Source organism: Gadus morhua, chromosome 13, assembly GCF_902167405.1.
Source record: "Gadus morhua chromosome 13, gadMor3.0, whole genome shotgun sequence".
Taxonomy (NCBI): domain Eukaryota; kingdom Metazoa; phylum Chordata; class Actinopteri; order Gadiformes; family Gadidae; genus Gadus; species Gadus morhua.
The window spans coordinates 11,031,526-11,051,376 of record NC_044060.1 but is presented as its reverse complement, the minus strand read 5'-3'; the positions used below and the strand labels follow the sequence as shown (position 1 = coordinate 11,051,376).

Sequence of the window (19,851 nt, the reverse complement as noted above, 5' to 3'; positions counted from 1 at the left end):
ATATAAGACTTATCTTATCAGTTTAACTTTTCCTTGAGCCAAAATGTCTGCATGTACTCAAACCATAAAAAAGCTGTTCAAATTTTGCTTCAAGTATAAACTCTACAAAGCTAAATCCTCGGGATCCCTCAAATCTTCACGTCTCAACAATTTGGAAAGTAAAAAGAGCCCTCATTGCTGTGGAAGAAAAAATACCAGCACTATAATGTCAGGAAGGAAGAGGGTGGTAGGTCCAAGTGATTCGTGGCAGGCACGCAAATACACAGTTTTAACCAGTTTCTTCTGCCTCAGTCCTGGCGCCGGAAGAGGTTTGTGTGGGGTGGTGATATGTTGCAAAACACTGCATTTTTCTTATTCAGAAATTGGCTCCGTTACTCGCTCACTGTCTGCCTTACAATGGCTCCTTTCTGCTCCGCTTTGTTTCTGCCTTTGAATCTCATTTTGTTCCACTCCCTCAAGGATATGCCTGATTGAATCGGAATTAAACAAGTGTTGTGTACGGAGAGAAAAAAAGAGAAAACACCATTGCGTTACTCTCCTGTTTGTTCAAAAACAAAACACACTTGCACGTATACAACTCATGCTTGCAGTTGTAGAAGATAGTATTGATGCCCATACAAAGGTCTTGGGGCTAAATTTTGGCTGGGAAACTGATCTTTGGAACCAGCTTTAGAACCAGCTTTTATAGTTCGACTTTATGCTTTCATCTGCGTTTAAACTGCTAAATTCTGCTAAAAGTGTTGCTTGGTGTCTTTATCTTTTCGCGGAGCAGCACCACCATATTTTGTCACAATAATAAATGCATAAAATTGCAACGCTCATTATATTCTTTGATGAAGAAATGGGGTAAAATAAGCACTTTGTAGATAACGGCAAGGTCTTGCAACTTTCTGTGAAACGAATAGCGTAAAATCACAACGCTCTATTACAGAGTGGCTGATGCAAAATTAGTCCATTTATCATGGAAAAGTCTTGTCGTTTCCCTATTAAAGAGTCACAGTGCCATTGCCTGTCTGTAGATAGTTAGTTCATTGTGTTTAATGATTAACTATTATTAATAGAAGTTAATCTTGGTAAACAAGTTCAATACTCTATTAAGCTTGTTTGCCAAGATTTACTTATTTTGGTTCAATTATTCAGTATGTTTTTTGAAGTTTCGACATCTGGTATTTTCTCCGTGTGCATATCATTTGGGAAACTACCAAAACAAAATATAATTCACACTGTGCCAATAGCTAATCCAAACCGACAGAAGTCATGTTATAGAATTCAGTCCGACAAATCATCTTGATTGTAGATTCACCTTTAGCAAAAGTAACTGAGAGAAAGGATTTTTAGTGAGTCTATCATTGTCTTGCATCATTCTGTTGATCATCAGGGGGATATATCCGTCTTTTATCACCTCAGGTTGGATTAACCTCATTTAAGGATCATGGGAATCAGGCAATCTTTTGTTATGTTGTTATCTATGTATGTTAAGGATGATTTTAAAGATGGGAGGAATGTCTTTTTTATTTTTTTAAATGTACGGAAGTGATATCCCCACAGGATAATGCCTGTATATAATTGTATACTTAAACAACACACACACAATTAGTATCGCTCGCTCGCACGCACGCACGCTCGCTCGCTCGCACGCACGCTCGCTCGCTCGCACGCACGCACGCACGCACGCACGCACGCACGCACGCACGCACGCACGCACGCACGCACGCACGCACGCACGCACGCACGCACGCACGCACGCACGCACGCACGCACGCACGCACACACACACACACACACACACACACCTGACCAACATTTGATCTATCTCTCTGGGTGGGTACGGCCGCGTTGCCTACCTGCTTGGCTTGCTGGATGCAGTTCATATACTGCCTGGCCAGGCTGGAGCAGGCCAGCGTCTGCTGTGGGTTGTCTCTGTAGCACTTGAACACCTGTCCCTGGAGCTCAGTACAAATAGCGGTTGTGTGGCGGGGCCTGGAAGGACACAGATCGTAGAGGAGAGGGTCAGTGCATCATCACAATCGCCAACCCTTTTAAAACGGACAGAGGTGTACAGACATTGAGACCAGTGAGAAGGGATGAGACAGGCTGAAACAAAGCCTCACGTCCCCACAGCATAGCTGTCTGCAATAACGTAAACCACATGGACTTTTATTTACAGATGGTACACTTATTATATACCTCATGCCTCAATGATCCTAGCATGCAAAATGGATGAATAGATGAATAATGTATCATATAAATACATCATCATATAATATATTGTGCTTGTTTCTATCGATACTTTTCCTTTTGATTGATCTTTAACACAGTATAACTTCTAGAACTGCTGGATCCAAGAATAATCTTCTCCCGCTCATAGAGACCAAGGTGCATATGTTGGAATACAAAATATCACATATAAATATAAAATTTTATCCCATTCTTCAATATTAACCCCCGGTGTTGCGCTGCCTTCTTCCTGCCAGTCAAAGTCAAAGTGTCACTCCTTCCATATCCTCCAGGAAGTCAGGCTCAGCTCAAATGACAGCAACAGTAGTGGCAAATCTTATCTGCAACGTCTTCCGATTCATACATCATTTGAAGAGCTTACAGAAGAGGTCTGTTTGGCTCATACACTTTGTTTGAATAGTTCTAAATTAAGGGAAGATTCAAGGTACAGGAGCAAGATGAATTATGCATTGACAATGCAGCTCAGAAATCCCCCTCGAACTCTTTCATTCTTTTTTATCTCCTCTCACACACACACACACACACACACACACACACACACACACACACACACACACACACACACACACACACACACACACACACACACACACACACACACACACACACACACAAACGGACACGCACAGGAAGTAAATGCTAATCCTACATGAGGGTAATCCTTGAGTGCTCTGTTGGTTGCAGTAATTTACCTAGTGTTGTGACAGAAACCACTACTGGTGAGGATAGGAATAGACACACACCAACACACACACACACACACACACACACACACACAAACACAGACCCTCCCAGTCCAGACAAACATACACAAAATGTAGAAACACATACACACACCAAAGCAAAAAAATAATATTACTCATATTGAAAAATAAATAATTCTCATTAAGTCCAATTCACTAGTCTGATTGGATTAATGAATAATGAATGAATTTCATTATGTCCTGCAAAAGCAATATCTCAGGCTGTATGTACTGCAATATGTGCATTACCGAATTGTAGAATGACTGTTTTTAATATAATTAAGTTCTAAAAAGCCTTGCCAGCTAATTCATAGTATTCCTTCTGTCAAAGAGAATGAGGGAGAGGGAAGATGTGCTAGAAACACTAGAGACATAGAGCAAGGCGATAAAGAGATAGAATAATAGGGAGCTGTAGAGAGAGAGAACTAGAGAGAGAGAGAGCTATAGAGAGAGAGAGCTAGAGAGAGAGCTAGAGAGCGAGAGAGCGAGCGAGAATAAATGTTTCATTTGATGGAGACACATTGCTTCATTTGACATGACAGGGCATGCCTTGCTATTCTGGGAAACTGACCTTTTGATCACCACGCGCGCGCACGCACGCACGCACGCTCGCACACACACACACACACACACGCACACACATACACACACACACACACACTTCACAGAAATTACAGAGCAGTGCATTCTCCCTATATGAATGAGCTCAGGAGCCCTTGACTGCCCCTAAACAGATAGACATGCTTGTTTACCTAGTTCACTGAGGAGAGGAGAGAGAGACGGGGTGAACCAGAGAGACAGCGGACGGTTGGGAGCAACTGAAATGTATGGAATGATGACAAATAGCCCTCCTTACTTGCATGGACCACTAGTAACCAGTGGCAACGCAGTGCAAATTGCCAAGATGCCGGTTCCTCTCACTGCGGGCTGAATATGTATGCTTTTCATCTCATATGTCTGGTTTTACAGTCAATTCGGTAACAGTATGCGGTGGCCAGTCAATTGACCACATACTGTCATTGAGTTCCATTTTAAGTCAAAAGCATCGCTATAAAGCTATTGAGCCATAGGCAAACGAAACACTTAGCAAATAGATTGACTTAAAAGCGCAATTATTTTACAGTCAAGAGCAGATTGAAGTTGACTATGAGGTTTCTGAAGGAATGGCTAGCATGTGTAAGGGCAACGATCTGAGGTGAAGTGTGCAATGGGAATGAAGCTGGTGACCAATTAAAGCGTTGAATATGTAAAGAGTTTTTTGTATTTGAGGGGAACTAAATGCCCCGCGAGACGTCAGACTTTGCATGCCAACATTTGCCCTCCATTGTGATTCACTCTGTTGCAGTGGGAAGACAACAGCAGACAATAGCCCTGAGGTGCAAATCCAAGGTCTAGCTTTTAAAAAAACAACCAATAAATCCAAATCCTTAGCCTTTCTCTATTCAGCAAGAGCAACTTTCTGATAGCAGTTGTGTTTTAATAATGGAATCTGAAGCAGAAAATTGCCTCCGCTAATCTGTGCCAACTGCCTCGTTTGAATGAAATTAAAGGTGAGCTCTTATTAGAAAAACATTAGCCGCACTAGCTGGTGTGATAGCTAACTTTGGAAAGGAAAAAAAACAACAGCAAAACAACGCTGGGATTGCTTGTGCCCGTGACGCTCTGCATGTATAAGTGCTGTGTCCAGGGAGGAAGATTAGGCTCAATCATTAAACTTTCTCATTATTTTTTTGTCTCTCTTTGGCAGTGTGTGGTTTTCATGAAGAAAGCCCATGTTCTGCACCAGTGCAAAGACTGGCATTTGGGAATAAGGCAATAAGAAGAAAAGGCAGATATCACAAGGGCGTAACATTTCATTATTTTCTCTCTTTGTTAGAGGCTCTCTCTATGTGTGTGTGCGCACGCGCGCGTGCGTGCGTACGCGTGTGCGTGTGTGTGTGCGTGTGTGTGTGTGTGTGTGTAGGGAGGGAGGGAGGGTGAAAGGTTATTAACGTATGATGACAAGGATTTGGGTTCCTCAAAACCAGCAGTGAGCTTCAGGTTTTTTAATATTGCACTGAGTGAGAGGAGAGGATCAAAGATGTCATGGCTGGGGTGAGATCAAAGGAAATGACAGAGCATGTCTCTTGTATTGTTAGGCTTTATAAAGCTTTCATGATGCTGCCACAAGGATAGCTTTCATGACATTATAGCTGGTGGACTTGTGCGATTGAGTAAAAGTGAACGAAAAAAAAAGATATGAACTCCATGTCCGCGAGGCCAATGTGAGGCTTTCTGGAGAACAGAGATTCACCGGGAAGAAGTCGTGACTATTCCTCTCACTCTCACTTCCCGCCGGAGTGACTCTGATCCAAGCCTGCTGGAACAATATAACATATATCAATACAACAAGAAGAATTCCCCCAAGTTTAATGACTACACCAGGGGGAAAACAGGTTCCAAAGTCTCCAGCCTTGTCTGAAATGGGAATAGCAATCAAAAACAAGCACAAGCGGCAGATTGAAAAGAGACAGCCGCCTTATCCGTACCTTCATACAGTGACAGCTTGAGTGCTGAGGAGATAGAAAGTGTATGAGAACAATTCACACTCTGTTAGCCTAGCTGATGGATCCCCACTGAACTCCCTCTGCGAGAATCTACAGAGCCCGAGATGGGGAGGGGATAAGGGGAGTGTTTCATTAAAATAGGTGACATGCGGGGAACAAGATAAGGGCTTGTGCGCATGTGTGTTTGTGTGTGACATCTTAACGGCGATAACTTTTCAATCAAAAGAACTCGGGGCTCCGGCCGACTCGATCGACGGGAAAGCCAAGGGGAGACATGCTCTGTGGAGCACTGCGCCGCTATCGCCAACCGCCGCCTGCACTCTTTATCGTCAACAATTTCAATTTCGGTAAGGGTGTTTCTTTATGCTTAAGATGCTACCTTAAAAAGCGTTGGTCGGTGACAGAGGCACCAGTGTATCACAGGAGGCTTTCACTGACCATTGCGTATGCTAGGGCTTCAGGTGCACTTGTTTTCCGTGACTTACTCACTGATAGCATCAGTTGATTATGTTATCGTACCGCAGCATCGTTAAATACTTGATCCGGATTGTTCAATTAGGTTTCAAGGGTGTGCATTGTTTTTCAATAACAGGTCATCGCTGCCTTTTAACAGTTCCTCATCAATGTGCTACAAATTCAACATTAACAACAACCACATATTAAATATCAGCCAGATGGTTTCATCACAATGCAAAAACTCGATGCTCAAGTGGAAGCATATTTTCATATGAGGTGATTCAAGTGGATAAAAAACCAACAACGTTTTAGATTAAAGTAATTAATATGTAATCAGTTTGTTGCTGAGCCTCGGCAAAACCACCCCGTCGTAAATTAGTCCCAACTTCCCCCAGTGTACGACCATCTTACTCCACTAAAAAACAGCAAAAAAAATATTTTCTTAAAAAATGGTTTTCTGTTTATGTTATAAAGTAAAATCTAACTCATAGATTCAGGTACATTTAACGACGTAAAAAATGAGAAGGTGTCAGTTTGTGTATACTTGTGTATAAAGACCAAGAATAACCAACACCTGCCTTTATAAGGAAACATTTTGGGAAAGGGAATACTGTATACTATGTGAATCCATGTAGCATGCTTTCCATGTGATAAACATGTGACTCTGTGAGTGACTCCAAGAGTGACTCTGTGCAGACAGCTGCTGTAACATGTAAGGGCTAGCCTTCAGCTCCCTTGAGAAACAGTAAGACTAGAGTGTAGTCACCTGGCCCATGTGTTCCCTAATTGGAAAAGGTGTCCCAATACACATTTTTCACAGATGCATACGCTTACTGGAACAAGTAGACAAGTCAGGAATGTATGCATTTTTTTATCAGTTTTCTTGTATTGAAATTAAATGGAAACAAATGCAATCAAAATATTGTTATGCAGGGAATGAGATTTTTGACTACTCGCCAAACATGTAAGGGGCATAATATAGTTGTGCAAGCCTAAGGACAACCAAAGTAAATAGCACAAATAAATATCCCCTTAAGCACGATACGCAAAAATACTCTGTGTGTTACTTGATGTATGAGGAAATTCATTCAATCATTTATATAATACAAAGTTGCAAGGCCTTTTAAGATCTAACTTATCATATCTTTAAAGCTTTATTTTCCCAACAAATCATTTAAATAGCTGCAGACACAACCACCTGTTTGTGAAGCCGTGGAGGAAGTAACTAATGTGTCTTTAATCTAACGGCCTATAGGTGGCCAAAAGACCAGCCACCAGTCACCAGTCAATGGGAATCTCAATTTAATTCTGGTTATATAAAGCAAATAAATAAGGATCTGAGTGGCTTGTTCATCTCCATATCATGGTTCATGAGAGGTCCCGCTCGACAGTTTAATGTCATAAAAAATGTATTATGGATTGAATATTGATGCGTTTTGGCCAGACTTCTTGGATGCGGCAATCCAATTCCCGCCCTCAATGGTCCAAACATAGATTTTTTTCCGGTGCTGGTTGCAAAAATTGTCAGGCAATGGACTTGCCAATAACGTGAAATGAAAGGCCTCAAAACGGTGTGTGAATCAATAGGTGATGTCACGGCCGCAACATCCATAATGTTTACATTCTTAGTTGAAATCCAAGTTGAGGTAAGTATATGTTTACATCAGTGTTTAGCACAAATGTGCAACCCCATGTTGTTGCGGTACGGACTGGAGTCCATGCATCAGTACCAGATTGTACGTGGAGCGATGGAAAACACAACCCTCAGGAGTGGGGGCTCTGGTTGTAGGGAACAATATGGGACAACATGCTGCTTGCTAGGATTTGTGTCAGGCTCTACTTTACACATTCCAAGTCATTATAGTAATATGTTCAACATAGCACCCGCTGCTAGCTCTCCTTTCACAGGACGATTTGTTCTGTCGGAGCTCCGGCACAGCGTTGTGTACATGCTGTAACACTTCTGTCTTTCCAGGTCAATTTTGAATTTGCATCCTCGCTTTCAGGGGCTGATATTACACAACAGTGGATTAATTTGACCTGGGCTTGGCACGAAATGAATTAAAAAAACATCAAGCTTGTTTATCAATCAGCAACTCTGGGGGATAGATCGCCCTGGTCCTGAATGCCTTCAAGTCCTAGAATGTCCACGAAATCCCCGAATGGTATTGTGTTTTTTGTTTACATTAAACATGAACACTGAAGGATAACTTTAAAGCCTATGGCACCAAAGTTACCTATTGGCCCCTTTTATTTGCTCCAAAATAAAGTCGTTTTCAGACAAAGAAGCAATAGTACATTTGTGTAATTATGTATTTATTTAGGCTTGTAGCTGCACAAAAGAGTAAGTGTACAATAAATAATAGGAACCCTTCGACTTCTATTATACCACGAAAAACAACAAGAAATTAAGCCAAAAAGAAAAAATTGCTGCTAAGAGACCAAGAAAAGAAAGAGTGAAAGAGAAAGCAAATCCTGCTCAATAAATTTAAATCATCCCAAAAAACTAAAGACAACAGGAAGCAAAGAGCAGTCACACAGCAGGAGATAAGAACAAAAATGTTCTCATAAAAGAGAAGTGTGTTACAGAGCATTGAATAGGCAGAAGAGGAGAGCGAGAGAGGGAGAAGAGCAAGCAAGTGTCAGACACAAAAGGAAGAAGAGGAGAGAGTGTGGACACAAAGGCGGCACCGTGGAAAGATATGTTGGGTTGTTTGAATGTATGTCCGCGCAGCGTGCACACATTGCACCCACACACTGCGGCAGCGGCTAAATAGAATAATTACCATGTGGTCAGTGTACTGTGAAATGACAACGTGACCAGACACAATGAAAGGCCGGCCAAACGCTGACAGAACACGACCAGCACATAGCCGGCAGAATACAAAGCCAGAGCCAGGCCGTGCGAGGGCGAGATAGGCAGCAGGAAGAGAGAGAGAGAGAGGGGGGGGGGGGACACACGATCATGCATGTGAGTGCACGTTAGTCCGTACTGCCGCTAAAACATTGGGAGAATAATGGGCACAGCACTGCTTGACAATACACTCCTTCTTTCACCAAACAGCAAAGCACCGGGGAGATGAGTGGGGGCATTTGTTCTGACCTGAATTGGGCTCCATTCAAATGAATTGGCCAGGAATAGTGAGTGAGAGTGTCTGCAAATAAGGCTTAGTTAGTGTGTTAGTATTCATCCCTCACCCACCCGATTGTCATACTACTGCCATTGCCACATCACTTCCACTGTTAACATTACTTTGATCAAGTATGCTAATGTAAAACTAAATGAGGCATCAATCGAATATATTATCCCAACAGTGGTAGTACACGAGACAGCTGATGTGTCACATATTGACCGTTGCACTACAGATCCAAGTGAGTTAATACATTTTTAGCCACTCTTTATTTTGTCTCTGTCTCATTAGTATCTTTTGGCGGCGGAACCAACAATAAGATTCCAGTGTGTCACCAGAATTTGAAAAACGAAGGCAAATGTGCTTGTGTTTTAACAAAAAGTTTTCAGATTGCTCCTGTTGATGGTGCTCTACCTCATTGTTAATGTGAGTAGGGGGTGGGGGGGGGGGGGGGGGGGGGTTAGGGGGGCGTTTGCCGTCAGGGCGCGTTCATACCTGTAGTTCGGTAGACTCAATCCGAGTCATGGCGGAAGTTGATATTTTGTTGCGTTTTCATTTGGTTCGGTTAGCCTTCACACAAGTTGTGGGGCAGATCATCCGAGGGAAACTCACAAGTCACTCATCTTGCAGACAATAATAATGGAGCAACCACAAAAGCCTTGGTTACTTAATTTTGCCGTGGTAAAAACGTCAGTATTGTTGTGAGTGACCACAAGCAGTTGCTAAGTATCGTCGTCCAACCGCATGCGGATACGTGCTTTCACCTCCAGATTGCAGCATGTCCGACTGCGACAAATTCAATCTCGGAAAAAGGTATCGTCGGCTGGAGCCTACCTGGCTGAATAAAATTATTGAGAATCCAAATTTGTACATTCAACCCACGATTAATAATCTTTGGCTTGCATCCTATCGTTGGGTCTGATTCAGTTCATCCCTGTTTTCAAGCGGACCAGGTTTGCCTTGTTTGGTCCACACCAGAGTTCGAATGAGAGTTAGCCTAATAATAATATTGGAATAAAACAAATAAGAATATAATTACCGGCCAAGGTGGCGATCAGGATTTCTATTTAGCGGTTAATTGGAATTCTAGTCAGCCAATGGCCGCTAATGGGAACCCCGAAACACACACATACACACACGCACAAACAACACAGAACCGAATAGGGAAATGCAAAAGGGCTTAAAACCCTGAGACGCAGACACACCTACTAGAGCACAAACAAACAAATCCTGTTGTTTAAAAATGTAGCACGCCGGTCACAATGAATTTGTTGCGAGTCTGTTGATAATCAAATCACACACATCCAGGGATCACACAAATAAACCATTTAATACTTTGAATCCAAATGTATTCCAACTCATCATTATTCTATGCAAAAGGTCTCAAACTAATCAGATACAGGTGTGTTGTTTGTGTTCATAAAAGCCGCAAGGGGTTAGTCTAGTCCGGTTAGGGTGCTTGACTCCCAGCCAAAAGGAACCAGGTTTGAATGCCGTATTCCTGCAGGAATCCTTAAGCAAGATGCGTAACCCCTACCTGCTCAATAATGACATGTACCTAAAAACATTCCCTTTGTTGCTCTGGAGAAAAATGCTAAATTATTTAATAGTAAATATATCAATTTACTAACAATGGCAGGATTAACAACAGCTGTGAGACTGATGTTCAAGTGGCAATAAACAAAATACTTAATGAGTTAATTAAAGACATATGAAGAAAAACAAACTATTAGAATAAGTGTTTTTATACCTGCTGCATCTCAGCCCTGCCTCGTGAGACAACAATGTGTTTAATATGGCAGATGCAAGAGAATAGGGTGAGCAATTATAATTCTCCCAGGCTGTAAACACACAAATATTTAATGCAGGAGGAAATGTATAATTCAAGTGAGATGTTGAAGGTTACAAAAATACAATAATAATTGTAAAGAGAGACCGAGACAGACTAAGAGCGAAAGTGAGAGCACAAGAGAGGACGAGAGAGAGAGAAGGGAGATCTAAGCGGTGGCTTAGGCAAGAGGAAGGTTCAGATGGTTTGTACAAGAACTGAACATTCAAATGTGAGGCGAAGGCAAGTGGAAGGAATTACAATAAGGACAAACAGTGTGTATTTATTAGCCTTCTTGCAATGGTGACAGGTGCAATCATTGTCCATGCATGCAAACAATTTGGGAAGAAGTGAATGAATCAAAATCGGATTCATAATCATAAATACTTTATGGATCCCCGGGGGGGAAATTGTGTCACGTTGGTGTTGCTCCCATAGCAGAATATAAATATATGAATATAAGCATAAACAAACTACAATAAATAGTAAACAAGAAATAATGGGAACGTAAAAAATCACTAATCGCAAAAAAGCTACAACATATAAAAAATAAAATATTGTAGCACAACCCTCTGATGTATAAGAACAGTGTGAATATGAATTATTGCTCTGTGACTGTGACTTCTTGGTCAGTGGGATACAAATGTATGTTTCAGACCGACCTGCTCTGTAACAGCAGGTGGGCATACAGTTCTCTGTGGTCCTAAAGGACTGAGACTCCTGCTGTTTCCGTTTTCCTTCTGGAAGATTGCAGCTGTTGCTTTGTAGACAACAATCCCCCCAATATAAAGGCCAAGTCTGGCCGAGGCTTATTATTTATCACTGTGACTTCCAAGTTGGTGGCAGGCGTAGAAGTCGACTATCGGTTGTATTTTGTTCACCTGAAGCCAGCAGTTATTGTGGACTGAAAGTGGAAGAAGTGTTGAACTGTGTGTGTCACAAAAAGACATTCATAAAGAGAAGCTAAAATACGAAAAAACAGAGAAAGAAAAAATACACTCAAAGAGTGAAAGACACAGAAAAAGCAAGGAAGCAACGAAATCTGAAGCAATTTCACAACCGAATAATAATAGTATCTGTGATCCAGTGATGCTACTGATTACTGGATGGATGGTACTGCATGATGCAGAGGCCACAGGCAACTCGACGGCAGCATGTGGTGATAGTCCTTAACATACTTGAATAGTGCAAGAGCATTTGCTAGTCCACTGGCTCGTGGAGCCAGAAGAAAGCAACAGGCATAAATAATGACACGATGAGGTGAATCGGCCACAATGGTAACAGCTCTTTTCCGAATAATCTTTTTAATAGCTTATACGCATTAAATTCTCTGAACTTACCGGATGTGACTCTCAGCCTTGGTCTGGGCCTGGGCGTATTGTTCAGTTGTTTGCTTGTAGTTGTCCAGATTCTAGACAAAACAAGGGCAGAGAGATGAAGAACAGGTTAAAAGGAAGTTGGTCTGCATGACTAAGAGTAATTTAAACTCTTTTCTCGTTTCCTTGTATTGTCTAGACATATACTGTTATTAATGACGTGCCATGCTCTCATTGGACTTTCAATCAATTTCCAGCTCGGAGCAATAATAAAATAAAATGAAGAAACTAAAATCTTACTCTATGAATTTAGTGGAAGCAGTTAGAGGCTAACAACGTGCACGTCCAGGCAATGTTCACAGGGTTACCACTGTTTTAATGACTTCCTTGGAGTCAGCCGTCGTTTAAAAAGTCTAAGACTGTGGCAATCGACTTCACACACACAGCGCGTCGTCTGAAATGTCACATTTGTTAAATGAGCCACCTTTAAAACCTTACAGCAATGCTAACAAATCGGAAGGTTGATGGCCTGTTTGCGTGCCATGCGATTGCATTCCCTACAAGGAACTGTGGCATTTAATAGCTATTAGCACAACAACTGCAGCCATTTCTAGGGGGCAATTTAAAGGACACTATACCCCGATAGTCTGTGACCAAAACAAGGACCAGCTAAAATACGTGGCCTTAACTGATCCAAAAGGTCGGTAGTAAAGGCTTAGCATTCATTCAAATAAATCATCTTTTGTGGTCATTAATAGGACATTATTGGCCTCCATCTTTCGCTCATTTGGTAATCTCCCCTTGGCATTTGCCAAGCAGTCTACTTGTCTGGAACAATCCTTAACCTAGCAGACCTAACCTATATTGAGAATATGTTTAAAGCGATAAACCCCAGGGGGGTGAATTATCCTACGGCGGATGTCGCGCTGAAATCGTTGGAATAGGGTCCGTCTCGAATGCGAAGACAAACAACCCATATCTCCTCCCTCCCCCCTCGTTCACACATCATCTCTCTACACGGTAATCATCATTTTAAACCAATAATCACAGCGGCCGTGCTTTTCCTTAATTATCTCCCATATTCCCAATAGAGGCAGAGAGAGGCCAACAGGAGAGGTGGGTAATTGAAGTGGGCGAGCGAGGGAAGAGACAGGATCAAACACAAACCTCCCACTCAATCCCTCTCTACTTCCTCCCGCACTCCCCCACCACCACCACCAGGCATTTCCTATCTTATTATTTCACTGGGTCCTGTGACATTCTATCTGTGATCCTAACACCTTCTTTTTTGGAGGAGATTTGAAGTTAAGTCACACACACACACACCACATCTATTCGGTAACCCCACCTGGCGCTGGTCCCTCTTCAGTGTAATTACGCAGAGCTACGCTCCTAGACAGTGCGATGAGTCACAGGAGTCACCAAAATAATTTGGACCACCGCAATGTCTAACAGCGTGTGGATGAGTGTAAAAGAAAAACAGATTAAAATGTCTTGCATAGAGAGAGCGTTTCAAAAGAGACAATGCAACCATAATAAGAGAATGAATAATACTCTCCGCTGCTTTGACTTGGTGATCCTTTTCTCTCGGAGCAGTGAATTCATTTGTTGAGATGCATCCTGCAGCGGAAAATTCAATTTGAAAATGCCAAACACTTCTAAGAGTAAGTTTGTATTCCCCGAGGTGAAGTTTGGTGCTTGTGCTATATTGGATTATCCATACCAGGATGAAGCAACTGTCGCTAATTCTTTCCATAGCTAGTGGATCAGGACTGGACTTACATGTCTGGCATCATACTCTTTAATGGGGATGAGGGAAAGCGGCAGCTTCTGCGGCGGAAAACGAATTGACCTGCATGCAAAATTCTAAAATATCTGTTTTTTTTTACCTCCGAATGCATCCTTGAAAGTGTTGACTTAACAAGGTCAGCCAGACCCTCTCTTAAGCGTCAATCTCATGTCACCGCGGTTAACATGAAACGGCACCACTTGATTCACATAAGCTCTGACATTGCTAAATACTAAAGGCGCCATGGTACTTGCATGGTACATACACCGACAAAATGGACCAAGCGGATGAGCCAAGACGCATGTGGTGGATCGGGATGTGACCCAAAATGAGCCAATCGATCACACTGCGGATCAGTGCCCCCCAAATGTTTGAATCAATAGTGAGTTGATCGATACACCTGCTTTGTGACCTTGTAATATGTCAACTTTGGCCCTTGTGCTTCTTGCTGCTTTGAGCGGCTGCATTTATTAACAACTCAAACACGCATATTAACAAAAATTTGATTGTCATCGTTAAACGATTTTGATTTTCATCGCTAACGGAATTGGATTCGACAGCCCAATTTGAACAGTGCCTTGCTCTCGCCGACGACGTTCTCCTTTGATCAAATATACAACATTTCACAGTGGTTCAACCTGCGCTGGAGAGGCCACACCGCCTGCTTCTGGGCCGTGCCTGACTGACATACGTAAGTGGATGAGTAAGAAGACGCAACATATGGCTCTCTGTGGGAACTCCAGAGGAAGAGTTCGCCCACTGATAGAGAGAATGACAGCCTTTCTCTGTCTGCGGCCGGGGTGTAAGTGGGTGCACACGTAGTGGAGGAAGAGAAGTTCAAAGTGTGTGTGCTCAGCCTCGTGGGACCGTGGCTACAGCGGCCTAAAGGACACGAGGACCCACTGAGACTTCAGAATCTGCAGGTCCCATGGATTATGGAGCACAGGAGGAACGGCGCACTGGGGGCATCACAGGGCCTAGTGGCTGCTCTGAAATGTGAACTGAGATTCCCCCCTTGTTTGAAGTTGGGCTGGAGTGTCTGAAAGTGCAAAGTAGCTTACATATCATCAGCAAAGGTTGTGAAACAGGCTTAACTGAACTGAACTGCTACCGGATTGGACAAGGTGTGTTTGTCTATATGCTAGCCAAATGGTTGCGAAATGTTAAACGAGCTAGATTTTCTCTGCAAAATCTCTTCTCCTTTCTCCTCTTTCTTCCTTCTACAACACACAAACATGAGGAGTGAAAAAGATGGTACTGGTAAATGTAAATGTAAATGGACTGCATTTATATAGCGCTTTTCTAACCATTGGCCACTCAAAGCGCTTTACAATATTGTCTCACATTCACCATTCACGCACACATTCACGCACCGACGGCGGAGTCAACCATGCAAGGCGACAGCCAGCTCGTCGGGAGCTAACAGTCAGGGTTAGGTGCCTTGCTCAAGGACACCTCGACACTCAGCTAGGAGGACCTTCAGGTTACCAGCCAACCCGCTCTACCTCCTGAGCTACTGAGCTACTGGTATATTATCTAATATCCATTCATGAAGTTCAAGGCAAATTGCATAGGACGAGGCATCATTAGCATGCCACCGATCTAACAATCTATTCTACGCTACAATGAATGGCAGGTGTCAGCGTAGGCTTTGAATAGAAACCAGCGCAGCACCTACCAATGGGGGGTCGGAGGGGGGGGGGGGTCGGTGGAGAAGGCTGCGTTGACTAGAGAGAGCTAGTGCATGTGCATGTCTGAGTTTGTAACCCTAATAACCGCTTCTAGTCTGCTCCCTGTGACAACAGAGAGGTAGCAGCTCCTTCACCCTGGTATGCACGCACGCGCACACACACACACACACGCACACACACACACACACACACACACACACACACACACACACACACACACACACACACACACACGCACACGCACACAGACAAAGACACTGACGCACACAAGAAGACACAGACACACTAGCGTAGATTTGCACCAGGAGCGAGAAGGGCAACGATAACCCTCGACGGGGGAGAGTGGGTGTTGAAGGGGGAGCTCACAGGGGCCCATTGGAGGGATTAACCTGAGTGTGTGTGTGTGTGTGTATGTGCATGTGTGTCTTAGCCCGCAGACATGCAGGTATGTACTAAGTCTCTTTGTGTGTGTGTGTGTGTGTGTGTGTGTGTGTGTGTGTGTGTGTGATTTGATTCTTGCATCGCAGCATCGTCTCAATGGCCCCCGAGCGGCGACAGCGGATTCAGATGCAGTGATGTCCGGATTTAACGACGACGCGGGGACGTGTTTCACGCTTCATTCTCCCGACGCCAGCAGGATTAAGAGGGGGGGGGGGGGGGGGGGGGGTATAAGGGTTTTGGGGGGGGGGGGGGGGGGGGATTAAAGGCGGTGAATTTTAAAATGAAACTTGTTTACAAAGTCTCAGGGGATGGAAGACAGCGGAGCTCCCCCTGTACACGACCAAGAGATTAAGGAGGGTGTGCGTTACCGGGGTGAACGCAGAGAGGGGTGGGGGACCTGGGGGAGACGTTGCAAGATCAATAGTACACTACGGACACTATGTTTGTGCGTGTGTGTGCTTAGGGATGCTACATTTTTGAATTCCTCCAGTCCTAATTCTTCTTTGTGTCAACACGGAGATGATCGCTAAAGCTGGACTATGAGTTGGCCACTCACGATTGCAATTAGCATTAAAGTGGCAGCAGGCAAATATAGCTGTCACGGGCCACACACGCACTCTCACGGTCACCCCCTGCGGACGCACACGTACACAAACGCACACACAACTCCATGCACCCAGAGCTTTTAGACAAACACAGTGAGAGTTGTTTGTTGCCTGTCATCCCTTTAGCAAACTGGACACTTTGGGTGTGTGTGTGTGTATGTGTTTGCTGATGACTTCATCACCTTCCACACACAAACACACACAAAATGAGCCAATTTATTCACCTATTAGATGGGGCAGCTGGGTGAAATGTTGATTAAGAAAATCAAACACCAATTACCGGTGGATTCTGTCTCTAATCTGTCTGATGCTACCTTTGGCTTGATCCGCTCGCTCTGACCATCAAGACATGAAACTATATTGCGTGCGTGTACATACACACCTTTGACTTTGGGCTATCCGTTAATGTGCAAGGCATTTGCTTGGGTGGAGAAATCAATACAAGTTCAACAGGACGGCTTCAATCATCCAGCCCAGAGAGTCAAAAAAGATGGCTGGGGACAATTTGTTGTCAGAAAGGGCCAATTATCCTTGATATACGACAGGTTGGTATCATCTTATCCAAATATATCCAATGTTTGATGCAGTTTTAATGGCGACGTCTGTAGGACAAGGTGTCTGACAAACTTTTAAAAGAGGGGGCTCTTTTATGACAAAATATGCCAACAATGAAAGATGAAGCAAAGTCAGTTTGGACTTTCCATTCATGAATATTATAATAGGGATCCATTTTGAAAAGTGTTGCTGGAGTCTGCAACAGTTCGTAGTGAGCAACAGGGGAAGGGCTCCACTTTAAGGGGTGGGGGGGGGGGGATGAAAGTAAAGGAGGAATGGATGGACAGACGAAGAATGAAGGCCATGAGGGGCGAACCGAAGGAGATGAATGCCATACAGGGCTAGATATTCTTTAATGCAGAGTCTACATCGCATCTTTATCTCTACCACTCACTCAGCGCCCCTCCCTCTCTCTCTCCCTCTCTGACTCCCTGACTCTCTCACTCACTCACTCACTCACTCACTCACTCACTCACTCACCCTCTCCCTCCCTGCCCCTCACAATCGCTACCCTCCACCACACGCCAGTCCGGCCGAGAGCGAGGACGTAGAAAGAGGAGCACAATGAAGAGGAGGGGACACGGCGACAGCAAGCTGAGAAAAGATAGAGCGTGGTCCGGTCCTTCCACAATCAGTCGTCCCCTCCGTCAGACGTGGGGCTGTAGGGGCGACCAGCCGGCCGTTACGGGGCTGTTGGTCCGTTAGACTGGGCGATGTAAAAGGTTTGCACAGAGAGCTGGGGGATGTGCAAGGACAAAGATAAGGGCCCCTGGCCTGTTTGATGGGGCCGGCTGGCCAGTATACAGGGGACTGGGGAGGAGGAGCACGAGGTGGAGGGTGGGCAAATGGGTGAATATCGCCACGTTACGTCCAGTGGAAAGTTATTCAGCTGTTAAACCTTCACACACCAGAACGACCAGAGAATGAACCACCAAATCGGTCTTTACAGCCAATAGGACGATTTTATAGAGCCGACTGACCCAGAGCAGCGCCTTGTGTCAGAGGTAAAAAAAATAAGGACGCTTGTGGGATGACTATATTTCTGGCACATATTTACCTCAGCTTAAACACATCAGGGTCTGTATATTTAAGGTTGGCACAGAGCCCGTTTTAAATGCAACATGATCATTGCTGCTTTCAATCTCCTCCAAATGTCGGAAGACAATCCAGCGCCGTCCGATGGATGAAGCTGAAAACAAATGTTTCTGTTCCTTTTATGTTTCTTTGCTATAGGAGGAGGAACTGATGTAACAATGGCCCTTACCAACCACTCCCCCGTCCCTTGTCCTTCGTCCCCTCGCTCGTCCCTTCCCCCCCGCTCCCCAGCTCCGTGCACACCTTCACCGGCCGACGCTGGCTCCGTGCCTCCTCAAAAGCACTCAGCGCTTTGTTCTGCCCTTGATTTGCTCACACTTAGCTATGCGTTCCTCGTGGACATTGTGTGTGTGTTTTTCTTTTCGCCGGGCGAAACCCACGGAATGGGGGCCACTGTGTAAGGAAGGAGTAGCATTTATTAAGTGACTGCTCAGGAGGCTTTTACGAGGGTGAAACATATCAGCGAGGCTCAGCAGGAAGGAGCGGAGGTCATAATTTCTTAAAAGCACACAACAAACCACTTCCTACTCCCCGCTTTATTACTATTTTTCAAAAGGTAGCGGGTTAGGCTGCTGGCGACAGGCAGCGGCAATAAGAGAAGGTCTGCTATATTTGATTAGTTGCTGAGTGCTGTACCATCAGCAGCCTTAAAATCACCTTCTGGAACCCTCCTGTCTGTCCACCGTTTTCACATTTATTTTAAAAAGAGAAATTCAGGACAGCTGGAAGAGTGGGATGCTTCTTCCCCCTTCGTTCTGGTCAGACGGTCAGTAGCAATGTGTCACTGAAATCGATTGATTGGGGTTAGGTGAGAACCAAACAGGGAGTAATAAAAACGGACTGGGTACTATAATGCTGTAGCAGTTTTTTTTAAAGGCTTGTTTTGAACATGAGTTAGTGTCATCTGGTGCAAACTGCTTAAGGACATTTTAAATTGTAAGTCCAAGTATGTTTGTGTGAGATTCCCTTGCGTGTTATATACGCTTGCGGTGTATTAGGTCAGATAAGGAATGCAAGAGGAGTTTCCCTTTTGCCAAACTCAACCTAAAGTCAATAACCGTCTGACTAAACGCACGGACTAACGGACACCGGCTAACGGATCATCCTTACCTTCTTCTCCAGGGTTTCGAGCTGCTCCTTGTAGAAGGCTGAAATGGTGGCCAACTCGCGCTCCTTCCTCTCCAGCTGTTTGGCCTGCAACAAAGAGACGAGAGGGGGCCGTGAGACACGAGGCAGGAGAGACCAGAAGGGGAGGAGGAGGAGGATCACAGGAAAGAGAGAGAGTAGAAGGAAGAGAACAACAAACAAGAGAAGTACTGAGGAGACAAAAGAAATGAAGACGGGTGAAGGATGCGCCTCTGACTCAGTTGATGGCATGTGAACTGTGTGTATTTAAGCAACAACCGAGCTAAGTGCT

The 19,851-nt window shown here is 44.1% G+C and overlaps 1 protein-coding gene across 2 annotated transcripts in view; it reads right to left on the bottom strand.

The window, feature by feature from the left end:
- The window catches only part of chchd6b (coiled-coil-helix-coiled-coil-helix domain containing 6b), a 54,401-nt gene that overhangs the window by 10,139 nt on the left and 24,411 nt on the right, over nt 1–19,851 (bottom strand). For both annotated transcript variants that reach the window (XM_030374736.1, XM_030374737.1), the window contains 3 exons: nt 19,545–19,628; nt 12,283–12,353; nt 1,845–1,980 (listed from right to left, as the gene is read on the bottom strand). In XM_030374736.1, coding sequence (XP_030230596.1) covers nt 1,845–1,980; nt 12,283–12,353; nt 19,545–19,628 — 291 coding nt within the window. The remainder of the gene's footprint in view (nt 1–1,844; nt 1,981–12,282; nt 12,354–19,544; nt 19,629–19,851) is intronic.